Here is a 19,733-nt window from a genome sequence, read left to right as displayed (position 1 = left end):
CTCAGTGCTAGAACACCACCTAGCTCTGAAGGTCTTCTAGGAACTAACATAATGCAAGTAATCAATATCAACCTGTATTGATTTAAATCTTGCTGTGTTCTAATGTCTAGTGACAACTTCTTGTTTTCTTACTGGAAGAAAGGGGAGGAAAGTTGAAGGCAAATAAAGAGAACATTAATTTTTAAAAAGAACTCCCAGGAAAAAGCACTTTAAATGCCTCCTCACGGCCACACAGCAGCAGCATAGCACTCGGTATGTACTGCAGGCATCCCAACTATGCATTCACCACTCGGGAAACGCAGCCGGTGCCCAAACACTAAACATTTACACCACTCCAGAAAAAGGAGAAGCTTTTCAAGCCACTATGAGGTGGGTTGTTTTCAGGTCAGCCTTTGAAACACCTCTTTGATAGATAACAATATACAGAGGTATCCAAGGACAACTGTATTCCATGCTCTTCACAGTACACCGGCCAGAACGGGCAAGGGTGGCCATCAGTTCTGAGTACATGGCATGTGATGCCTAAACTTTAGTTTTCATGGAGACCAATGACTGTAACTAGCCAAAACTTCAGGCACAAGGATGCTACAGGCCTAAAGCTAACCATAAAAAATAAAAATAAAAAAAAAAAATCTGCAGTGACTGTGCTTCCAGATGTCTGGATTTATCCAAAAAGGAGGTACAGACAGAACTGACAACTAGAAATCAAGCTGCACTAACACAAGCAGATGCTATAACGATAGTTATGGTTATAATGGCTATCACCAGAACAGGTCCTTGGGAGAGGACAGGCACAGATGAGAGCATATCCCTAGGAGCACACACAACAGCCCAGAGAGCTCAGAGCAGCCCTCACATCTTAGTGATGCTCAGCTCCTGCCAGGCTGCTCAGGATGCACAGATTTGTACTGGTGAAGGATCTGGGCCCGTAGGTGATGTACCCCCTTGTGCTTTGTACAGCAGCTCAACCTTCTTAAGGTAGAACCTGTTTGGAAGAGGGTTTGGAGAGCAGGAGCATCTGCCAGGAGGACGCCAAAAGGCCTGTTCACAGCTCTGGGGAAAACAGAGCTGTGTTTCAGGCACATCTGCTACGGCTCGTGTGGAACTGAGAACAGCTTGACAACTTTTCTCGAGTCCAACAGCAACTGCAGAGCTCCCTGTTGTAGGTTAGTTGTGTTTCTCCACCATCCTGAATCACACTCAGAGGCAAACCTTTAAATTTGTTCTTTTGTAGTCGGTTCTCAAGAGACAGCCAGTGGCAGGTTATCATGGGAGATGGATTTGGAAAGAGAGGCTGGTCAGATTTTGCAACTAACTGATAAATCAACCACAGAAACAAATTCCTCAACTCATTTCAAAGAGGGGAGGGAAAAAAGTTTCAAGGAAAATCTCTTTTTTCCCATCTTGGAAATTTCTGGGAGTGCTTTGAATGCTTTATTTTAGCAAGGAATAAATGTCCCTGCTCCTGATAGATTGCAGCCTTCTCCGCCCTGAAGACAGATCAATATTACAGATTGCAAATAAATAGTCAGAAGAATTGAAAACAGGATTTACAACTGAATAGCTACCACACCTACGTGAAAATAATAATTTACATTCCTCACCACACCCTATCAACTGCACACAGGCAGCCTGAAACAGGAAAAGTAACAAAAATAATGGGAAAGAGCAGCAAAGGGTGTCTTGACATTATTTGAACTGATATGAAAACAGGAGTTGAGGGCAGGGAAGTATTTCCTCTTTAAACCAAACAAAATAACCCAGAAACTTTCCAAGGGTTTAGAGTTTCAGGCTTTCTTATTGAGGAAAAAAATCCCCAAATCCTCCCAAATCTATGAAAAGCAGACACTTTCCATAGAGAATAGGTTCATTGAAAAGCAATTTTCTGTTAAAAATCAGTTTTGACAAGGTAGTTTCATCCAGGCTCGGATGTTGGATACCACAGGAGCATTTGCCAGGAATAAAAATAGGCATTTAGCTCTGAAGGGCTGGGTTGCTGGGTTTAAAGATAACTTCTTGCCTAGGGTAGAGGTGGCTCTGTCGCAGGGATGGCCAGTGACAGATCAGAAGGGATAGAGGTTCACGATTTGTGTGGGAGTCTTGAATAATCTGTTCCTATTTTAATGTGAACATGGGTGGTAACATGGAATTACAGCATGTGGAGGCGGGCTGGTGTGCACGGATTAATGAAAAATAATGAGATAATATTGAGCATTTATATAGTCTCATTAGAAGGGCTCAGTTTCTCCACTGACAGAAATCCCTGGAAAATGTCGTACTCTGGGTCTCCATCTCTGTACCAGGTATTAACAGGAAACACAAAGGCTATTTCACAAGTATATTCCTTTGAAAAGAGCTTTCATTCCTTGCCTTAAATTTTAAGCAACTCTGTACTTACACAGTAATCCTTTCAACTCATATTTCTTTGAATCCAGAAGTCACTGTGTCTCCTGAGGTACTCTGCTGCGAAAAAAAAAAACAAAACAAAACAAACAACAAACACTTATAATTGCATGCTGGAAATTATGACATGTTTATACAATGCACCAAGAAGAGACAAAAATAAGCACTGAAGGGCAGAAGGGTAAAGCTGGGTTTATTGAGGGCTAACTACATTAGGATTGACTAAAAAGAAAAGAAAAAACAACCCAAGCATGTTCAAACTGCAATCCAAGCAAAATTTATTTTTAGTCCCTCGATTATTGCGAGTTTCATAATGGGATTTTGAGGCCCTGCCGTTGTCTCCCATTAGCACGGGCTCTGTTATATATTCTGCAGTGTCGTGGTGGGAAATGATTCATGGCAGGGCTGGGATTTGACATTCGAGCACAAAGACGGGGAAAAAAAAAATGTACTTTGATTCACCATGTTTCAAAACCAAAGCTCACCCTCAGATGAAACTTAAGTTCTTGAAATTACTGCATAAAAACAGAAGCCATAGAAGCCAAAGCCAGGGACCAACACTTAACTTTTATTAACTGGGAAAATTATATTGGTATTGGTAAAGCACCAGAAGGCCCTTGTCAGAATGCACTGCTCAAAATTCACCTGCACTGCCCCTGCCTGTCTGTGACAAGGGGGACTGCAGCTCAAATGGTGCTGGACTGGCAGGTCAGAAATAGGGCACTTACCTGGCTACGAGATTGATCCAGTCAACCAACGTGAAGGGTGATGCTGCAGCTGAAAGACCCACTGTAATTACATCACTTGATCCAGTAATAAAGACAATGATGAAATATTTTGAAACCAGTTGCCTCCCATAGACCAAAGTAAGACTCGGCGATGACAGTGTTACGCAGACAATGGTCACTGGAGTAACTTTTAAGTGTCTGTTGCCATAAAGCAGGAAAAGGTTATTTTTCATACAGTAGGATTTCCCACCAAAAGCGCTGCAGAGGAGGGATCAGACACGATTCCCTGTTGCCCAGATAAGAGTTGAATGGGTAAAGTCAACCTGCCCTTTGCACCTACTGACAGGGTGATTTAGAGGAAAAAGCAATGGCACCCCATGGTGTGACTCTTACTGAGACACAAGCACAACATGCTGGCCCTGAATCACAGCCAGGAGATTTTCAAGACTCGCTTCCTTAATAACATGAGGCCATGCACAGAGTCTCACCCCTGTGAATGGCTCAACAGCATTAAGCATTATCAAGTCATTCAGTTCCTGCCTATGAGCTCTGCCCTCAGCCTCTCAGACCTTATCTGAAGTCAACTGAAAAAGCGTTACCATCTCCAGTAAGTCTTGGGGCAAGACCGTCAAGCCAGTCATTTCTGTTCTACAACGGCACAGCATGATTTCTCACCCATGCACTAAAGATTTGGACTGTCCCATGAGCTGATCTTGAGTCTGCTTGAAGCAAAACCAGTAATACAGCAATCCTGAGTGAGAGAAATCCAGGGAAATTCTGCTCCTTGAACAGAAGCATTCCTTGGAGACAACATACATAAAACATGACTTAAAGGAAGATTAACTTTTATTCAGATGATCTCTTAAGAAGTTTCCATTCTCATGTGAAGGATGAACACTTTTATTATGGGGAGAGGCTGGCTAATCTTTAACCAGAATTTTACAAGAGATTCTTAAAACAGACAACAAACAGTTTACGAAGCTTCATAAGATCTTTTTATTCTGAAGAGTTTGTACCGTGAATGCTACCAGATTGATAGCTGCATTATGAAAGAAAGAACAACTTAGGTGATGTGAAATGCCCAATAAATCCTGACTGGGAAGATCACCTCCAGCTACAACAGAGGGAACTCAGCCAAAAACCCATGCTGAGGGAAGGGTTCAAAGGAATTGTGTATGCAGTCCAAGTGTTTTCCAGAAAAAGTTGGACCTTGGGCTAGTAACTGAGTTCAAAGCCATGACAAAGTGAGTGGCAGGTGACTGATGCCACCATTTTACATAGTCATACGTCTCTAGCTGATGCTGGAGCTGATGAAAAGAATGTCTTTAGCTTCAATGAATATTAAAAGCAGATCTGTGCCCAATTCACCAGTCTCATAACCCATACTCAGAAAACCCCAACTCAATCTCTCCAGTTAATTAACACGATTTGTTATCAGGTAGAAATGTGATTCCTGGGAGGTGCATAATCACCACATGTGTTTCCTGCTGCAAGAAAGAAAAGTGTATGCATACCCCAATGTCTCCAGAAAGCTTGAATGGAAAAACCCTTTCGTGTCAGAAGTTTATTTTTATTGGTAAAATATTAAATAATATACAGAATTAAAAACTGCACTTACACTTCTGAGAAGAAATAATTCTTGGACAAATTATATGCTTGTTCCTGAGATTCCCTACATTTATTCCAGTAGCTGTGCACTCAAGACAGTACAAACCTTTATAATATAATCCTTTTCACAAAGTATTACAAAGTTTCTGCAGCTTCTTTATTTATACACACATACGGACTCCCACTCTCACATGGCTGTACAACACTCACACAGGTACAGAGTACACACATACAGATGTGCAACCATATGTATGCATGTATACTAAGAAGAAAATAAAAATAACAACAAGTCCCATAGTTCAGTCTATAACGGCAAAACATTTTTAGCAGAGAGATACAGGTTTACATTAGGGTTGCTCACATGCACCACTGTCAGAGGGATCGTTTCTGAACTCCTTTTTATAAGAGCATGTTCCAATGAGCACATAAAGAAATGGGATAATTCCCAGTGTCTTCACTGCCTTTTGGAAAGAACTCTGATTTTCTATTTTTAGTTGTTGGTTTTTTTTTTTAATTTGAAAGATTCCTCGATCTGAGCTCAGAACATCTATCACAGAACGAGAAAACCGTAACCTGGGAGAGAAGGGGTTATTTGCTAGATTACTCACCCGGCTTTCTTTAGGAAAACAGCACTAAAATGGGCAGTGTATGAGCCAGGGAAGATGCAAACACATCAGACCCACAGCCTGAGCCTACGTTCCCTAAACAGAGCTGCCTTGCTCTGATCCCACTGCCCCAGTGTGGTCCCCGTTTGCAGGAGGACCCAAACCACCCCCAGAGGGGTTCCAGAATTTGGCCCAAGGACCGTGACCCCGTGGGCACCACGGCAGTCACCCACCCAGTGCGTGTTTCTTCTTGACCTCAAACACAAGGGTCTGGGAGATTATTTTGGCAATCAATCAGAAGGGGATACAGTCTCTTCACCTTTGTTATTATTAAAAAGAAATCTCTTAAATACAAATTTAAAAGACAAAAGTGGCTACTGTGCATGCGCAGTAACTGCCTTTCGAAGAAATCTCAAGGGGATTTTATTATTTTTTTTTTTATTACGTACCTAAATACATATTTACAGAACGGCGGCTTCGGTCTACTGGGGGGGGGAAAAAGGCATTAAAAATACACTATATATAAATATGTATGATATGTAAAACAAGTCCCATCTAAACTTATATAAGACAAGGACAACTCTAAAGAAGCTTTTCTGGTCTCTCAGGTAGATAAAGGACATGAGTCCTGTAATTCTTACACAGGCAAATCTCTCCCATTACAGTAAATGGCAGTTTTGCCCTAGCTAAGAGATTAGGCCTAATCCAAAATCCATCATCAAAGTCAACAGAAGTCTCCACTGACTGGGTTTTGGATCAGACCAAAAGATCTTTTTATTTTTTCTTGTTTTTAATAAACATCAATATTAAGTGCTTTTCTTAAAAAGAAAGCTGCAATTAGAAAAGAAGAGGAAGGAAGAGGCAAGAACAAGTATGTCCTTAATTCTGGATGTGGATGTGTTTCAATGCCAAATAAAAGCAGGAGGTTAGTTATGGGCTTTAGCCTAAATTTACAGTTCCTCATGTTTTGTCAGTCACGATATGAATTTACTCGAACCATACCTTTGAATGCATTTAAGACAGAGCATTTTGTTTCACTGATTTGTGTGGACTGAGGAAGGAACACAGAAACCACTGTACACTAATAAGACGTCAGGGAAAATATTGCACTTGAACAGAAAATTTGCCCAAAAAGGTGGTTTTCTTGGTGATTTTTGTTTTTAAAACTAATATAAGCAAATCATCCATGTCTGCAATGAGCACGTTTAGAAAGCAGGATCCAAGAATGAAGCATAAGAAGCAAATTTGGGGTTGGTAACCCCCACCCTGGAATACAACAGTAGTAAAACTTTTTTTAAAGCATTTTCTTCCAACAGGAAAAAAAATTATGACCTTTTTTTTTTCTTTACAGTTTTAAATTTTTCTAAACATTTGCATTAAAAGTTTCCAGTTTCTCATAAAAAGATACACATTTTAGGAAAAAAAAAAAACAAACAGAAAATAAAACCAACTAAAAAGGAAGGCAAATATACAGTATTATAATTACATCACTGTGGAGTCATCTTGAAGGTACCCTAGGTCTTTAAAGTGTTACAAAGAGTATGTACCTTATTTTTTTTCTCAAATCAACTAGTTTTTTTTTCTTTTTCCTGTTTTTAATAAAAAACTACACTTGAGTACAAAAATATGTAAACAGACTGTACAGCCAATGAACAAAAAACCCCCCCGAAAAACAACCCCCCCAAGCCCCTAGACAGCCCAAAGCTACAGGAGATAAGAGCAGGCCCAGACTTAAAGCTCCAAGAAGGAAAAGGGGGAAAGAGAAAAGCATGGAAAGCCAGAGGAGACTGCTACATGGCGGAGGAAGTGAACGTGTTCAAGCTCTGAGGACACTTGACAATTCGTCAAATAATTGATCACAGTTTCAGAATCCAAACGACTACAAAAATAACCAAAGAAGTCCTTCCCTTGTTACAGTGTGTTCAGGAACGAACATCCATTTCCAGTAAGCAACGTCAAATCCCAGTAAGTGCATAGTAGGGATTCAGTGACCTCTACCCCTGCAAGAAGCTTTTCGTGTTCGATGTCACTTGAGGTAAAATTAAATGGCCCGATTTACTGCAAACTGGCTCCGCTGTGCCCATAACAGAGTCATGCTCCCCACCACGCCTTGCGGGAGGCATCCATATTTTATCCATGACTGGTAGTACAGACCAGAGACTGCCGGTACCCACGTACCGCCGAGTGCCAGGGATTAAGGCTGCTACACAAAAGTAAGGGAATGGGGAATGCACCTTCAACGCTGACAACAGAGACCTGCCCAGAGCTGCTGTGCTGCACCCACTGCCCTGATCTCACAAACCACGGTAATGGTTAAACACAGTTAACTGCAAGGCTCCTGTGCACTTCCAGACCTCACCGAGGGGATGGCAGGAGGCTGATCGTGCTCAAATGTTTTCCTGGGCGGCAGTGTAGTTGCCTAAATCAACATTGCCGGAGGAAGGAAGTGTCAGCCCCAGCTTTGGGTCAGGCTGCTCCCTTTCTCCCACAGTGTCCACATGATACAAGCCCCTCTGAAGACATGATCTGATGAACTTCATTGTCATTCACTCTTGAAATACTTCACGTACTGCCAGTAAATACATCACAGTATTTTTATTTTTTTTGCAACTGTAAATAATATTGGGTTTTACTACAGCTTTGTTAAAATGGTCATTTCTGTCCACTAATTACTTAGGTCCCAAGATTTGTATGAAAAGGAGAAGTTTTTACAGAAGGAGAGAGACAGCTGAGGATCCAAGTGAGCATAACGATAACCACCTTTCCAAAGGCTGGAAGTGAACAGGAACTGGGAATGCTTGCCTGCATGATCAACTGGGAAGCTAAGTGAACTAAACAGAGACCATTTTTATTGTTTTCCTGGCCTGTTAAGCATGCAGCGTGGCAAAGCCTTAGCACACCCCTCCTTCTGACTATCCTCTGGTCAATTCAGACTCTTCGTGGAGAAGAACACAAGCAGCCCCTTCAGGCGTGGTTGTAGGAGGTCAAATTAGAAACCCATGATGTTCTCCTTTGCTTATACCTCAGAACACATCAATGGGATACAAGGGAATCTATTTACTATGAAGCAAGTCCTGCCTCTTTTCTACCTAATTCCTCCCCTCCCCTTCCCTGTGAGTGCCTCGGGCCCAGACCTCCCAAAGCAGTGCTAAGGAGGTGGCACTGGGCTGCCACCAGGCTCAGGCTCTCACCAAAAACATGCTGGCCCAGCCACCTTCCCCACAGCAGGCTCCACACCTCGGCTGTGCCAGCACTCAGACACTGCATCTATGCAGGGTGAATAATTAGACCTGAAACTAGGTCACCAACCTGCCAGGAAAGTACTGAAACACCGCGCTCGTCACCGCAGCGATGAATGAATCCAGCGGACGAGCCCCCTTAACAACTTCTACTGATGGGCTTCTCTCATCTCTACACCAATTATTGGGGTGGCAGCAGCCTGACAGGCAACCTTGCAAACCACTTCCAATGGGCTCACTGCATTTCTTTTTCCAGGTTGAAGCAAGTAGCAGGTGCTTATAAGTCTGCTCCTGTTCCTAAGTGGGAACTTTAAAGGAGAGAAAAGTCCATTTCCAAGTGTGCTTCGTTTAAAGCTCTGAGGGGGAGAAAACAGGAGACGTTGCCCTGGCGCTCCACAGCACACGGTGCAGCCGGGGGCTCCCACGGCAGGTCTTGGCATCGCGCTGGGGATGCTGTGCCGGCTGGGACCAGCTCCCAGACCAGCTCTGGCTGGACAGCTGGAATGCAGTTTGCTAGAGTAGTTTTCAGCCCTTCCCTCTCCTAAAAGCCAGCTGACTCCAGGAAATCTCACAGCAAAGTACCAACTCCTCTCTCCGGGTCAAGCTGCCAAGGAGGGTGCAGAGCAGGAGAAGGGATGTTTCCTTTGGGTTGTTTTTTGCCGTGCATTCTGAAAGGGTATGGGAGGATATCATGAACAACATCATGATCTCCCAAAATGCATTTGGAAAAGGCACATATACAATAAAGCATATATCTAACTATACAATACCATATATATATATTTATATATTTATAAATATACTTTCTCAAGCTCTCCAGCTGCCCCAGACCACAGGCCATTCCTACCATCCATTTTTGTTTTTAAAAGCTTGTGAGCCAAGCTAAGACTTCTAGTGGCAAATTTCTAGTGGCAAAGCCAATTCCATCACATTTTTCCTGAAATCCCACTCTGACTTTAGGTGATTCTGGTATCAGTGCAGCTTCCTTTCTCCCTCCTCATTACATTATAATCACAGCAAGAGTTAAAGAAAGGAATTTATCCAGCAAAGGAACTGTATTATTGTAGCTCCTGTCCTTGGCTGAAATAAGCACCTTTGCCTCAATTATCTCCAAAGTTTCTTTCTGGAAGAAGGAGTGTCTGTTGTCTGGCTTCTTTCAAATCTGAGCAAGCGAGCTCAGGTCCTGGACAACAGCAATAATGTCTCATTAAAGGCTAGTTTTGAAGGGTTTGATTTAATTACTGACCTCCTGCCTGACAACACAAATTTAGGAATGCCCTTGTAAACAGTTTGAAGGAAATTTGGAAACTCTTACAATCGAGAATTTCTTCACCTTGTAGTAAACATACTTTAGGTCCATGTGGCTATTTTGTGAGCTGGGTCCTCGTACTGCAGAAACTCGCCCCATTAAAAACCAAGCCAATTAGCCAATTTAGATTCTTTCTCCCTAATACAGACTGATACAGGTTGATGCCTAGACACCTTCACATCACAGCATGGATGAAAGCACTTTTTAAGGAGATTAAAATTGTTTTAATCTCATAAGTTACTGAGCGAAGAGCTGGCTTTACTGAAAAATGCTATATATTTTGATGTGCACTCCTAACCGATTGCAAAGAGAGGTGGCTGTAAAATTCATCGGCCATAACTGCAGATATATAGATAATGCCCTTTGCTCCAAGGCTATGGATCACACCAGGAATAGAACAAGCAGTCACACTTCTCCTTCAATTATTAGGCTTGTAATCCTCTAAACTGAGGGAGAACCTTGCCATTTTTGATGTAAAAGAAGCAGAAGGGTTTACCGGCAGGGATGTGCACAGAAATGACCTTTTTTAAAAATTATTTTTAATGAAAATGAGGAATGCTCACAGGAAGGCAAGTCTAGATTTGCAAATGCGTGTTTTTAACTGGAAACTCGATTCCAAGAATTTCAGAAGAGTCCGATAAAAACCAGTCAGGTTCGATTTCCAACACCAAATACTCAGAACAAATGGATGTGCAGGCCAAAGATTAGCTACTGAAATTCCAAGTACACTGTGAATGACTAACGAACTTGTCAAAAGTCAAGAGCTTTTCTTAGAAGTCTGCAGTGAGCAAGCAAGAGAAAAACCCAAAGAAATCTCTGCGACCCCATTTTGCACACTTCTGTGAAGGGACAAACTGTGTTACATAAAACTCTCCAATAATTTTCAGCAGGAATTAAATTCTTAAGTACATGTTAATCCAAAATTTTGTTCAAAATTTGAACTAGAATTCAAACTTTCTCCTTTCCCTAGCTCTAGGATGAAAATCTTTAATGACTATTCAGAAAAGGACACTGATAATAAAAATGAACATAAAATTCTCCAAAAAACGTAGGTTTCGGAAGATAACTCCCCAGTGCCTCCCCAGTTCACTATGCCCATGACACCAGGACATATAGATCTCACTTGCTACCCTTAGAACAAGAAGCTGGGCTTAGCTGAACCAGCGAGCCTCCCCATCTGATCCCTTAAACATCTACAGAATACACCCTACAGGAGGTATCAATGAGTCATCAATGAACCAAAGTGCACACTAACTGCAGATACAATTACAGCCAACTTCTTTGTGGATACACAAGAGATTTTCTGCCTTTCCCGTATTCCGGTGCTTTACCAAACAAAGGCAGAAATTTTTAACACTTTTTCCCTAGCGCTAACTATTCCAAGAAACCATAGCCCATGTTTTTCCACTGACCACAGAGGGGAAAATGGAGTGTTGCCCCCAGAGAATGAAAGGAATTGCTGGCAAGCCTTTTCTCTGGCTTGGGCATGTGTCTTTCTGGAGGCCCAGACAAGCCCAGCAACCTTGAGGCCCAGCACCTTCCTCTTTGCGCCTTGTTCTTAAAAGACCTTTCCTGTCTCAGCAAATCACAACCACTTTTTTCTTTCTTTTTGGAATTTCCAGGCAAATCCTGATGCAAAACACGGCCAGCCACCTCCTAAGCCAACCTTCCTAGCTGCAGAGAATCAGCCATACAGAATAAAAGTGATGCCCTCCAGCATTTCTCTGCTTTTCTCCTGCACAAACTCTTTTCACTACACCAGGCACAAGACAATGAGAATGGTCTGGAGGATGGCAGTGGCTCATTTGCCTGAGTTTCCTCTACATTAGGATGAAGAAGGAAGGAGGGGGAGGAACCCAACGACACTAAGAACAATGTTGGGAATAGATCTTTAAATCTGTCTCTCCAAAGCCTGTATATTCCCAGCCTTGATAGCTCTCACATTACACAAGATGACATTTCTCTCCATATTCTAATTAATAGGCTACTGCAAGACTTTACCAGCTAATACTTAATAGCATTGCAGTGCTGGGAAGCAGTCATCAGGTAATCTGGCCATGATCTACTGTATCCTTTCTAAACACAGGTTCTAGCTGCCAAGAATGTCACCATAAAAAGATTTCAATCAATACCACTCAGCTCCTACTTTCAAATGCTCCAGGTCTAGGAAGAAAAGAAGAAAAAAAACCTGGTACCCTCAAAACGAACAGCAAACTGGCATACACATGGAGTGCACAGATTGAAGGGAGCAGATGGAAATTCATTATGGCCTGATCTTGCTCTCTCTTTTATACTTTAGTAACTTTATACTTTGGAAAAGGTCTCCCCAGGCGCATGGAGACCGTGTGCACAGAGGGGGTTAAACCCATGCAGATCTTTCCATTCTCAAGCTGTGCTCTTGTTGCCAAACAACAACATTTCAATTGTGATTGGTACAAACAGTTGGGTTTCAATGGCAATCTGTCCTGTAGGTTTAAGCCCAGCTTTTACTGATGCAACTTGCTGGGTGGTTGCTGGCTTTGTTATTTACAGGGAGAGAAGGAAAGGAAACAAAACAGATCGGTGGACTTTTTTTTCCTTGTCCAGTCTGCGGGTCAAGGACTTGCTCTGGAGTGTGTTTCTCCATTTGTTTTCCCCACAGTGAAATTAATATATTAGGAATAAAAATGAAATCTGCAAATCCAAATCAACGCACAGCACCTGCATCTCCACTTAACACTTTCTGAAAAAGTAGGGAAGGTCATATGCATCCTGTTGATGTGAAAGGCTTCTGTGCTCTCCAGCAAAATCTGCTGACACTTGCACCCCTAAATTAAAGCACAATTGATGACTTAGAAACAAAAGGAAATCACCGGTTCAGCAAATTAGCAAATAAGATGTCAAAAGGAGAAAAACCAGTCAAGGCTCAGATCCTGATGTAGCTGAAGGAGTTGGGGCAGTTCCATTGAATTCAATGGAGCTAAGAGGATTAATGCTGGCCAAGGATCTGGCTCCCATCACTTTCCCAGCTGCAAGTCTTAGTTTAGGCTGTTTCCAAGAGGTTAATACTGTGATAATAGAATGAGAAAGTATTTACATAATTATATATCTATATATACCTATATTTAAAGAACATGTTTTTACTAGTACTTTTGTCATTTTAAAATCCATCATTTTAAACCGAAATTATTTCAGAAGAGCAGCAGAACCTCTTGAGTAAACTACAGACTCTCACCCACTCCTAGGCCACTTACTGTCCTAAAAGCAAATTTAAATGTTATTCCTAAATGCTCTCTCTTAAAAGTTAGGTCTCTTAGAAGCCAGTGAGACAACACATAGGCATGGAGTAACAGAATACAAACAATCCTAAAAAAGGTGCTTCATAAGTTAAGGAAAATAATAATACAAAGCCTCAGACTCACCACAGAAGGCCCTCAGACTTATGAAACTAAACTGCTGTAATGTGGTACAGTGTTAAGACATACATTTCCTTTTTTTTTTTCTTTTTTTAATAATTTATTTACATTCTAGAGGGGCAATACACACTGAACCCAGGAAAACAGCTCTCCCTTGAAAGTAACTTTGATTCATGCTCCTAACTCCCTAACAGTTTTGCTTTAAAAATAATTGTTCATTCCGCAGAATAAAGTTCCCCCCCTCTTCTCCAGCCACCAAGACCCCGCACAGTAACTACACGTTAGAAAAACACTCTCCTCTGAAATGTTTCTACCTATTCCTCTGAAATTGTAAATGAGTGGCATCTTGTTGGGACTTGAAAGCACCTAGAAGGGTTGAGTGATATCCCAAAATAGGACATGGTGTACAACTGACTGAGACAGACACGGACTGCCTTCCAATTCCCACAGAAAGCGACGCAGGTCACTCCCCAGAAAGCGATGGCAACAACAAACCCCTCTTTTATCCCTTCCCTTCCTTCTTTCTATTCTTAAGCTGGGCAGAGCAAATGAGGTTGGGTCCACAAAAAATAAGGTTAATAATAATAATTAAACAACAGCAACAACAACAACAGCAACAACAACAAAATAGGCGTTTCAATGTCCGAGGAAAAGTGGGATTGTAAGTGCAGTATTTCTTCATGTGCAGTTCTTCTACTTCATACGAGTCCCCTTTGGATGAGAAGGCCTAGCGGAATGTGTGCTCCCCTCGGACTATGTGCGACGAGAACTCATAGCGGTCCTGGCTCCGGTAGCCACAGATGTTGCACTCTAGAGGGTCCCGGTAGCCGTGGCAGCCCATGTGGATGGTGTACATGACATGGTCCAGGAAAAGGACCCGACAGTGCTCGCACTTGAAAGCCCTAATCTGCTCCCCTTCTCCGTTGATCACCTTGTAGATATCCTTTAAAGAGCCCTTAGAAGCTTTTGTGACATCCAAAGCCTTGGTGTCCTCCTTCATATAAGCCGGGCTTGGCTTTCTCTTGGGATTTAAGGCAGAGTTTCCTTGGTAGGACTGGCGGTCATCGTGGCTGCTCTCTGAGTCAGTAGAATCCAGGCAGCTATTGCTGGGGGAGCCCTCTCTATCCTGGGTTCGACTCTTTGGTCTGATGAGGGAGATCGGGCCATCCATGTTGTTGTCGTGACTGTCGGCTGTTTCCCTGCTGATGGGCCTTTCTATCCTGTTGGGATGATAGACCTGAGCGTAAGCTGAGCTGATGACCGGCGCCACCTCTGCAATTGTGCTTGGTGTGTGCTGCATCAGGGGGTGAAGTGCCTCAGCTCCAAGGTAGGTGATTGCATTGTTGATGGCTTGGTCCATCATGTGAGACTGCATCAGCTCAGCCTCCTTCTCATAGGTTAGGTTCATATCAAAGGGGATGTCTGGATAGCCAAATCTCATGAGCTTTTCACCTGTGAGATAAGAGAAATGCATGAGGAAAATCAATGTAATCCCTCCAACGTGTCACTTAAAAGGGGTAGAGAGGGACGGAAAACCCTTGACCTGGGGTGAAATTACTCCAGAGTCTAAACTTAATCTTCTGCTTGTTTACTAACCTCCTGCAAAGCTCCTGTCCTGGGATGGGTAAAACAGCAACCTCACCAACAGCTTTTTTTTTGTTTTATTCCAGGTGATGCATGCAGCTGCAGTGACTTCCAGAGCAATTCCAAACCTTTCACTGTGCCTGACTGCGCTCGTGCTTTAAGTTGGGAAACACAAGTTAACTGGTAGATAATGGGACTGAAATACTGAGGTCAATAAGGTCTGACCGTTGATGCCATTAGACATACTCTCCCCAAAATTCAAGGGAGCAGTACCACACACCTCCTACAGTCCAAGGTGCATCATACCTACCTTACAACAGGGCTGCCTAGTGAGAAACCAAAACAACAGGTACACGGGGCTGTTATGGTGCTGCCTTTAGAGCCACAATATGTAAATCCTTTAGCCAGTGGAAAAAAATGTAAAATGACTGCAGGTAGCCAAGAACGGAGCAAGTTTCAGGAGCACTGGAGGCTGATCTTTCTAGTTTCCCCCCCTTCAAATAAAAGATTCTATCCTTTTTGGACTGAGCAAAAAACACACACACACAGACTTCCCTTCCCAGTGTCTATTTAGGCAAGAAAACAAATAGAGAAACCACATGTATAGCTTTTGGTAAAAGGCAAAAGCACCGTTCACTGACACAGGCTAAATAAATACATAACGATGCTGAAGCTGGCTGATTCTTCACTGTGTGAATCCAAATTCACATCCTTGTAACCTTTTTACATCAATGGCATTACAGATGTGTGAAACCAGAACCACATGCTGGTACATTATGGCAGTCACAGGGCAGCATGTTACATCTCACAGCTCTCCTTGTAAGAAGCTCTCCACTACTTACATCAGGGTTCAGCACAACTGCTTTTCCAGTGAAGGCTTTGGAGTGGCTGTACAAGGAAAGTTTCATGTAATAACTTCTTTTTAAATAGAAAAGGTTATATGTATGTGATACAAGATGTACGTGCTCATGGGTGTTCACACATACAAATATTAGCTGGTTGTTCACAGTTAACTTTTAAAGGCGATTTTATGAAGTCTGATAAATTTTGGTTGGTTTCTATTGTCTTTGTTACTTCATTGCCTCGGTACATAAAACCAGATTTTTTTTCAATAGTGTAAGTTAATAAATTCAAGGAGTTGCTACTTACAACTGGTCTGGCTATCCAAGAATTAAATTACTCAAGAATATTCTATCACCTTTTGCCAAAATTGCTTGGAACGCAACGTGTATAAAACACCATAAGAAAGAGAACTGTAATCCAAAATCTCTTCCAAACTGCATTAGTACATTTCGACATAGCTATCACTCCACATTTCATTTTTGACTGTAATAATTCAGTCCACTCAGTGTGACTTATTCTAAAGTGATGCATATAGAACAGCCATGTAATCCTTAGAGATGATGCATCACTTCTGCTTGGGAACTTAGCCCTGATTAGCAAGGTAATTAAATATAAGTCTAAAGTGAAGCACATTAATATTCTTACTCTCTTCAGCAGTACTGTTCACATGCTTCCAAGTGGACCAACCCTTCCAACTGTGTACCTCACAACCTTTCCCTGCTACAACAATGGTCTAGGTAATCCAACGTGACCTGTGGATGATTCTTGCCATCACACCTCTTTTCATGTTTCTGCTGTGCTCTGGCAGTCTGTGATGGCTGTCCTGCTGCAGATGGGATGGGCAGCTCTGAAACAGGACAAGGCTCCAGCCTCCCAGGAAACAGTGCAGCTCCTTCCCAAGTGGGGCCAAAGTGGGACTGGAGGACAGCTCCAGGAGGCATTTGGTGTCTTTGTCACAGTGGAAGAAAGCAATGAAAATGGAAATGGTCCCTGTCACCTGCTGTGGCCATTCCCATACTTGAATAAAGAAATGGATCTGCTGAGGGTCTGATTCAGCCAAGAAAGACACTGTCAGTTCTTTGTAGGCTGTAGAGATCCAGAAATATTATCTATCCTTTATGGACTACTTGGATAAACGATGCAAACCTTATTTTGATTCCTTTTATCATCCATGTTTAGTTACTCCAGCACAGACAGCAGAGAAAGCTGTAAATTGCCAGTGACCTGAATTATTTATTCCTTTAATTATGATCCAGTTCCAAAGATCTCAGAGCCTTAGAAATGGAGCATGACATAAAAAACTAAAATAAATGATAACATTGGAAGGAACCAACAAATATGAGCTCAGAAGCTGGACAAACAGTCCAACAAACCACTACAGTGTGGTTTCCAAATTAAATTCCTCTTTAGCCAAATCTATACTTACAAATAACTAATCGGACTAATTATTCTGAATTTTCATGTAAAACTATGTTCAAATTCTATTTATTCTTGCCCTACATTAGTGAAGTAGATGAAGAAACAGTCTCTCATGTCAGTCTCTCACATGACATTCAAATAACCCTCAAAGCAGGTATTTGAAGCCGGATCAAAGCACACAGACATAGCTGTGCTGTGATACCTGCAGTCCATCTCATCAAGTAGCTAAAGCCGCTGCAGCACTGGACACTTGGGAGAAAGCTGCAAAAAATCCTGGAGAAAGCCATTACAGAATTAACCCCTGGCTAAATTTCTCCCTGACTCCCATTAAGTGGAAGCTGACTGTAATTTTGATGTTGGTTGATCTTCATCTGTTCTGAGATGCCCGTGTATTTTTAATTTTTACTCTAACAACCATGGTCTTATCGTAAGCCACATAAATGTCTCGTTTTGCATCCTGCCAGTTCTTAACCTCAGTGACACTGCGAGAGCAAGCACCACATTCAAACTGAAAATACATGAATCTGCTCCACACAATCAGCCTGAAGATATCTGCTTTTAATTTAACTGGTGTCTGCCTCTCCCTTATTGAACGAGAGGCAAAAAGAAGTACTCAGACTCCTGCACTTCATAAGTTATACTTTCTGCCTCCACTATTTCAACAGGTTTGGTAAGACTACTACCTCAACAGCAGATACATAACCACATCTCTCACACAGAAATTAATTCTATTTGCTGTATGCTGTTTCCTTTCCTCCTCAAAATTCAGCTAGAGTAGAGACTGTGGTCCATAACCACAGTCCCTTGGAGATTGCTGATCAGAAAGAGCAGTAAAGCATTGATAGATGTAGCATGCAAAGATTTTAGCTTATGCTTACATGACCTTCTCATAAACACCATTAAGTTGTTTTGGACAAGTGCCATACTTGCAGTATGCACAGGAAAATTTCCTGCAAGCAAGAGAACCATTAACAAGTTCTTCCTGATGGAGTTGAACAATATTTCATTGGGGAGAAAAAGGGAAGAAAAGTGAGGTCATGGTGGAAAAAAAAAAGGCAGCAAAGTGAAGACTGCTGTTATTCAACTCAAACACTGTGATGTCATTAAAGATCAGAAAAGGCAGAAAAATATGATCTAGTAAGTATGACAGAGGACACTTTTTCTCCTACAGCTAGATCTGGATAAAAAACTGAAACCTGGAATTCCTAGTCCCAGAAAAATGGAATACCAAAATAATCTGTTAGACCTATAGACAAAACATGTTTATCTAACAAGATAGTATAACCTGCTGAAGAGAATAATAATGTGCATCTCTCAGGCAAGGATTTCCCATCAGTAAATTTACCTCTGAAGACAACAACAACAGATGGTCAATGGCGCATGAGTGGACAAGCAAAATAACTTTTCTGGTCTGAAAAAAACCTACCATCTACAGCTTCCAAAAACTGATTCAATTTATACCATCCAAACAGTGGCTTGCCTCAGTTGTGAGGTATCCTGGTCATGAGCAAGCTGCACTGCTTATGGGAGCAGCGTATGCTGGGTATGCCAGGATTTTAGGGAGGGCAGTAAGATCTCTAGCCCTCCCGGATCCAGTCTCCAGCCCTGCACAGATAACCTCTGTGAGGCACTGCAAACACAGCTCTGTTCCGTGGACAAGCTGGGAGAAAGGAGTGAGAGGTGTGAACTGCCCCTCTTCCTTTTGAGGCTGTAAAGTCTCCGAGGTTCAGAAGCACCAGCTGAAGTGTCAGCGTGTTTAACTCCCGCCCCTGGTGATCCCAGCCCACAGGAACCCATAGAGCTTGCTGAGACACCACCAGGGAAACCTGCTGTGGTGGGGCCAAGTTTACCAGCTCATAAAGCTGTATGTGGCTTGTCAGTAGAGCAGTGCTCCCATTTCCACCCTCTTCAACCCCAGCTGTTGTCAAAGCAGTAGATAGATTAAATGAGAGTATAAATCCTGCAGTTCTTATCAGCTATACAGCACTTCATTTCAGACCACTTTTAAAGACAACAGTCCAAGAAATAAGCTTTCCTCTCAGAAGAACTAACAACACAGGAAACACTGATGTCTCCCAGCATTCCTCATGTGGGTTGGATCATTCCTGACCTAACCTCAGCTCAGCACTGATATTTGGGCATGGTCAGCTGACCGAGAGCAGCCAGGTCAGTGTGTCAGCCCCGCAGGTGAGCTGCTGCATGCTGTTGGCCCCCTACTATTCCAAACCCTGTAGGTTAGTTACAACCACCGTCAGTGGTGATTTAACAAATCCATCTGAATCTGCATTTAGCTGAGGGGCAAAAACTTCTCTAAATGGCTCTGTTAATTGCTTACATTCTCTGATCTTCTCTGTAAGTGCCTTCAGAATGAGGATGTGACACCCTGATGTTCTGTGTGACTGTCCTTCCAGGGAGTGAGCATGGAAAACGCCTATTACATGACTTTAGAGTCTGGCAGCATACACTTACCCCAAATAATTCTCTGTTCCAGCTTCCCTCCTAAGAAGTTTAGCGCTGCTTCAGTAGCAGTAAAAAGAAGCTTTAAGTTACAGCTCAAACCAAGTAAAATTCTCCACACTGTCTCCTGTTACAAGCTGAGC

At 42.3% G+C, this 19,733-nt stretch overlaps 1 protein-coding gene across 7 annotated transcripts in view; it reads right to left on the bottom strand.

Moving 5' to 3' along the window:
- Positions 1 to 4,685: 4,685 nt before the first annotated feature.
- IKZF2 (IKAROS family zinc finger 2) overlaps positions 4,686 to 19,733 on the bottom strand; it is a 118,387-nt gene continuing 103,339 nt past the window's right edge. For all 7 annotated transcript variants that reach the window (XM_017838151.1, XM_017838153.1, XM_017838157.1 and 4 more), the window contains one exon: positions 4,686 to 14,739. In XM_017838151.1, coding sequence (XP_017693640.1) covers positions 14,015 to 14,739 — 725 coding nt within the window. In that variant the 3' untranslated portion in view covers positions 4,686 to 14,014. The remainder of the gene's footprint in view (positions 14,740 to 19,733) is intronic.

This window comes from Lepidothrix coronata, unplaced genomic scaffold (genome assembly GCF_001604755.1).
Source record: "Lepidothrix coronata isolate B3197 unplaced genomic scaffold, Lepidothrix_coronata-1.0 Scaffold326, whole genome shotgun sequence".
NCBI lineage: Eukaryota > Metazoa > Chordata > Aves > Passeriformes > Pipridae > Lepidothrix > Lepidothrix coronata.
Note: the sequence above shows the minus strand (reverse complement) of the source record. Positions and strands in the feature narration are given on the sequence as shown.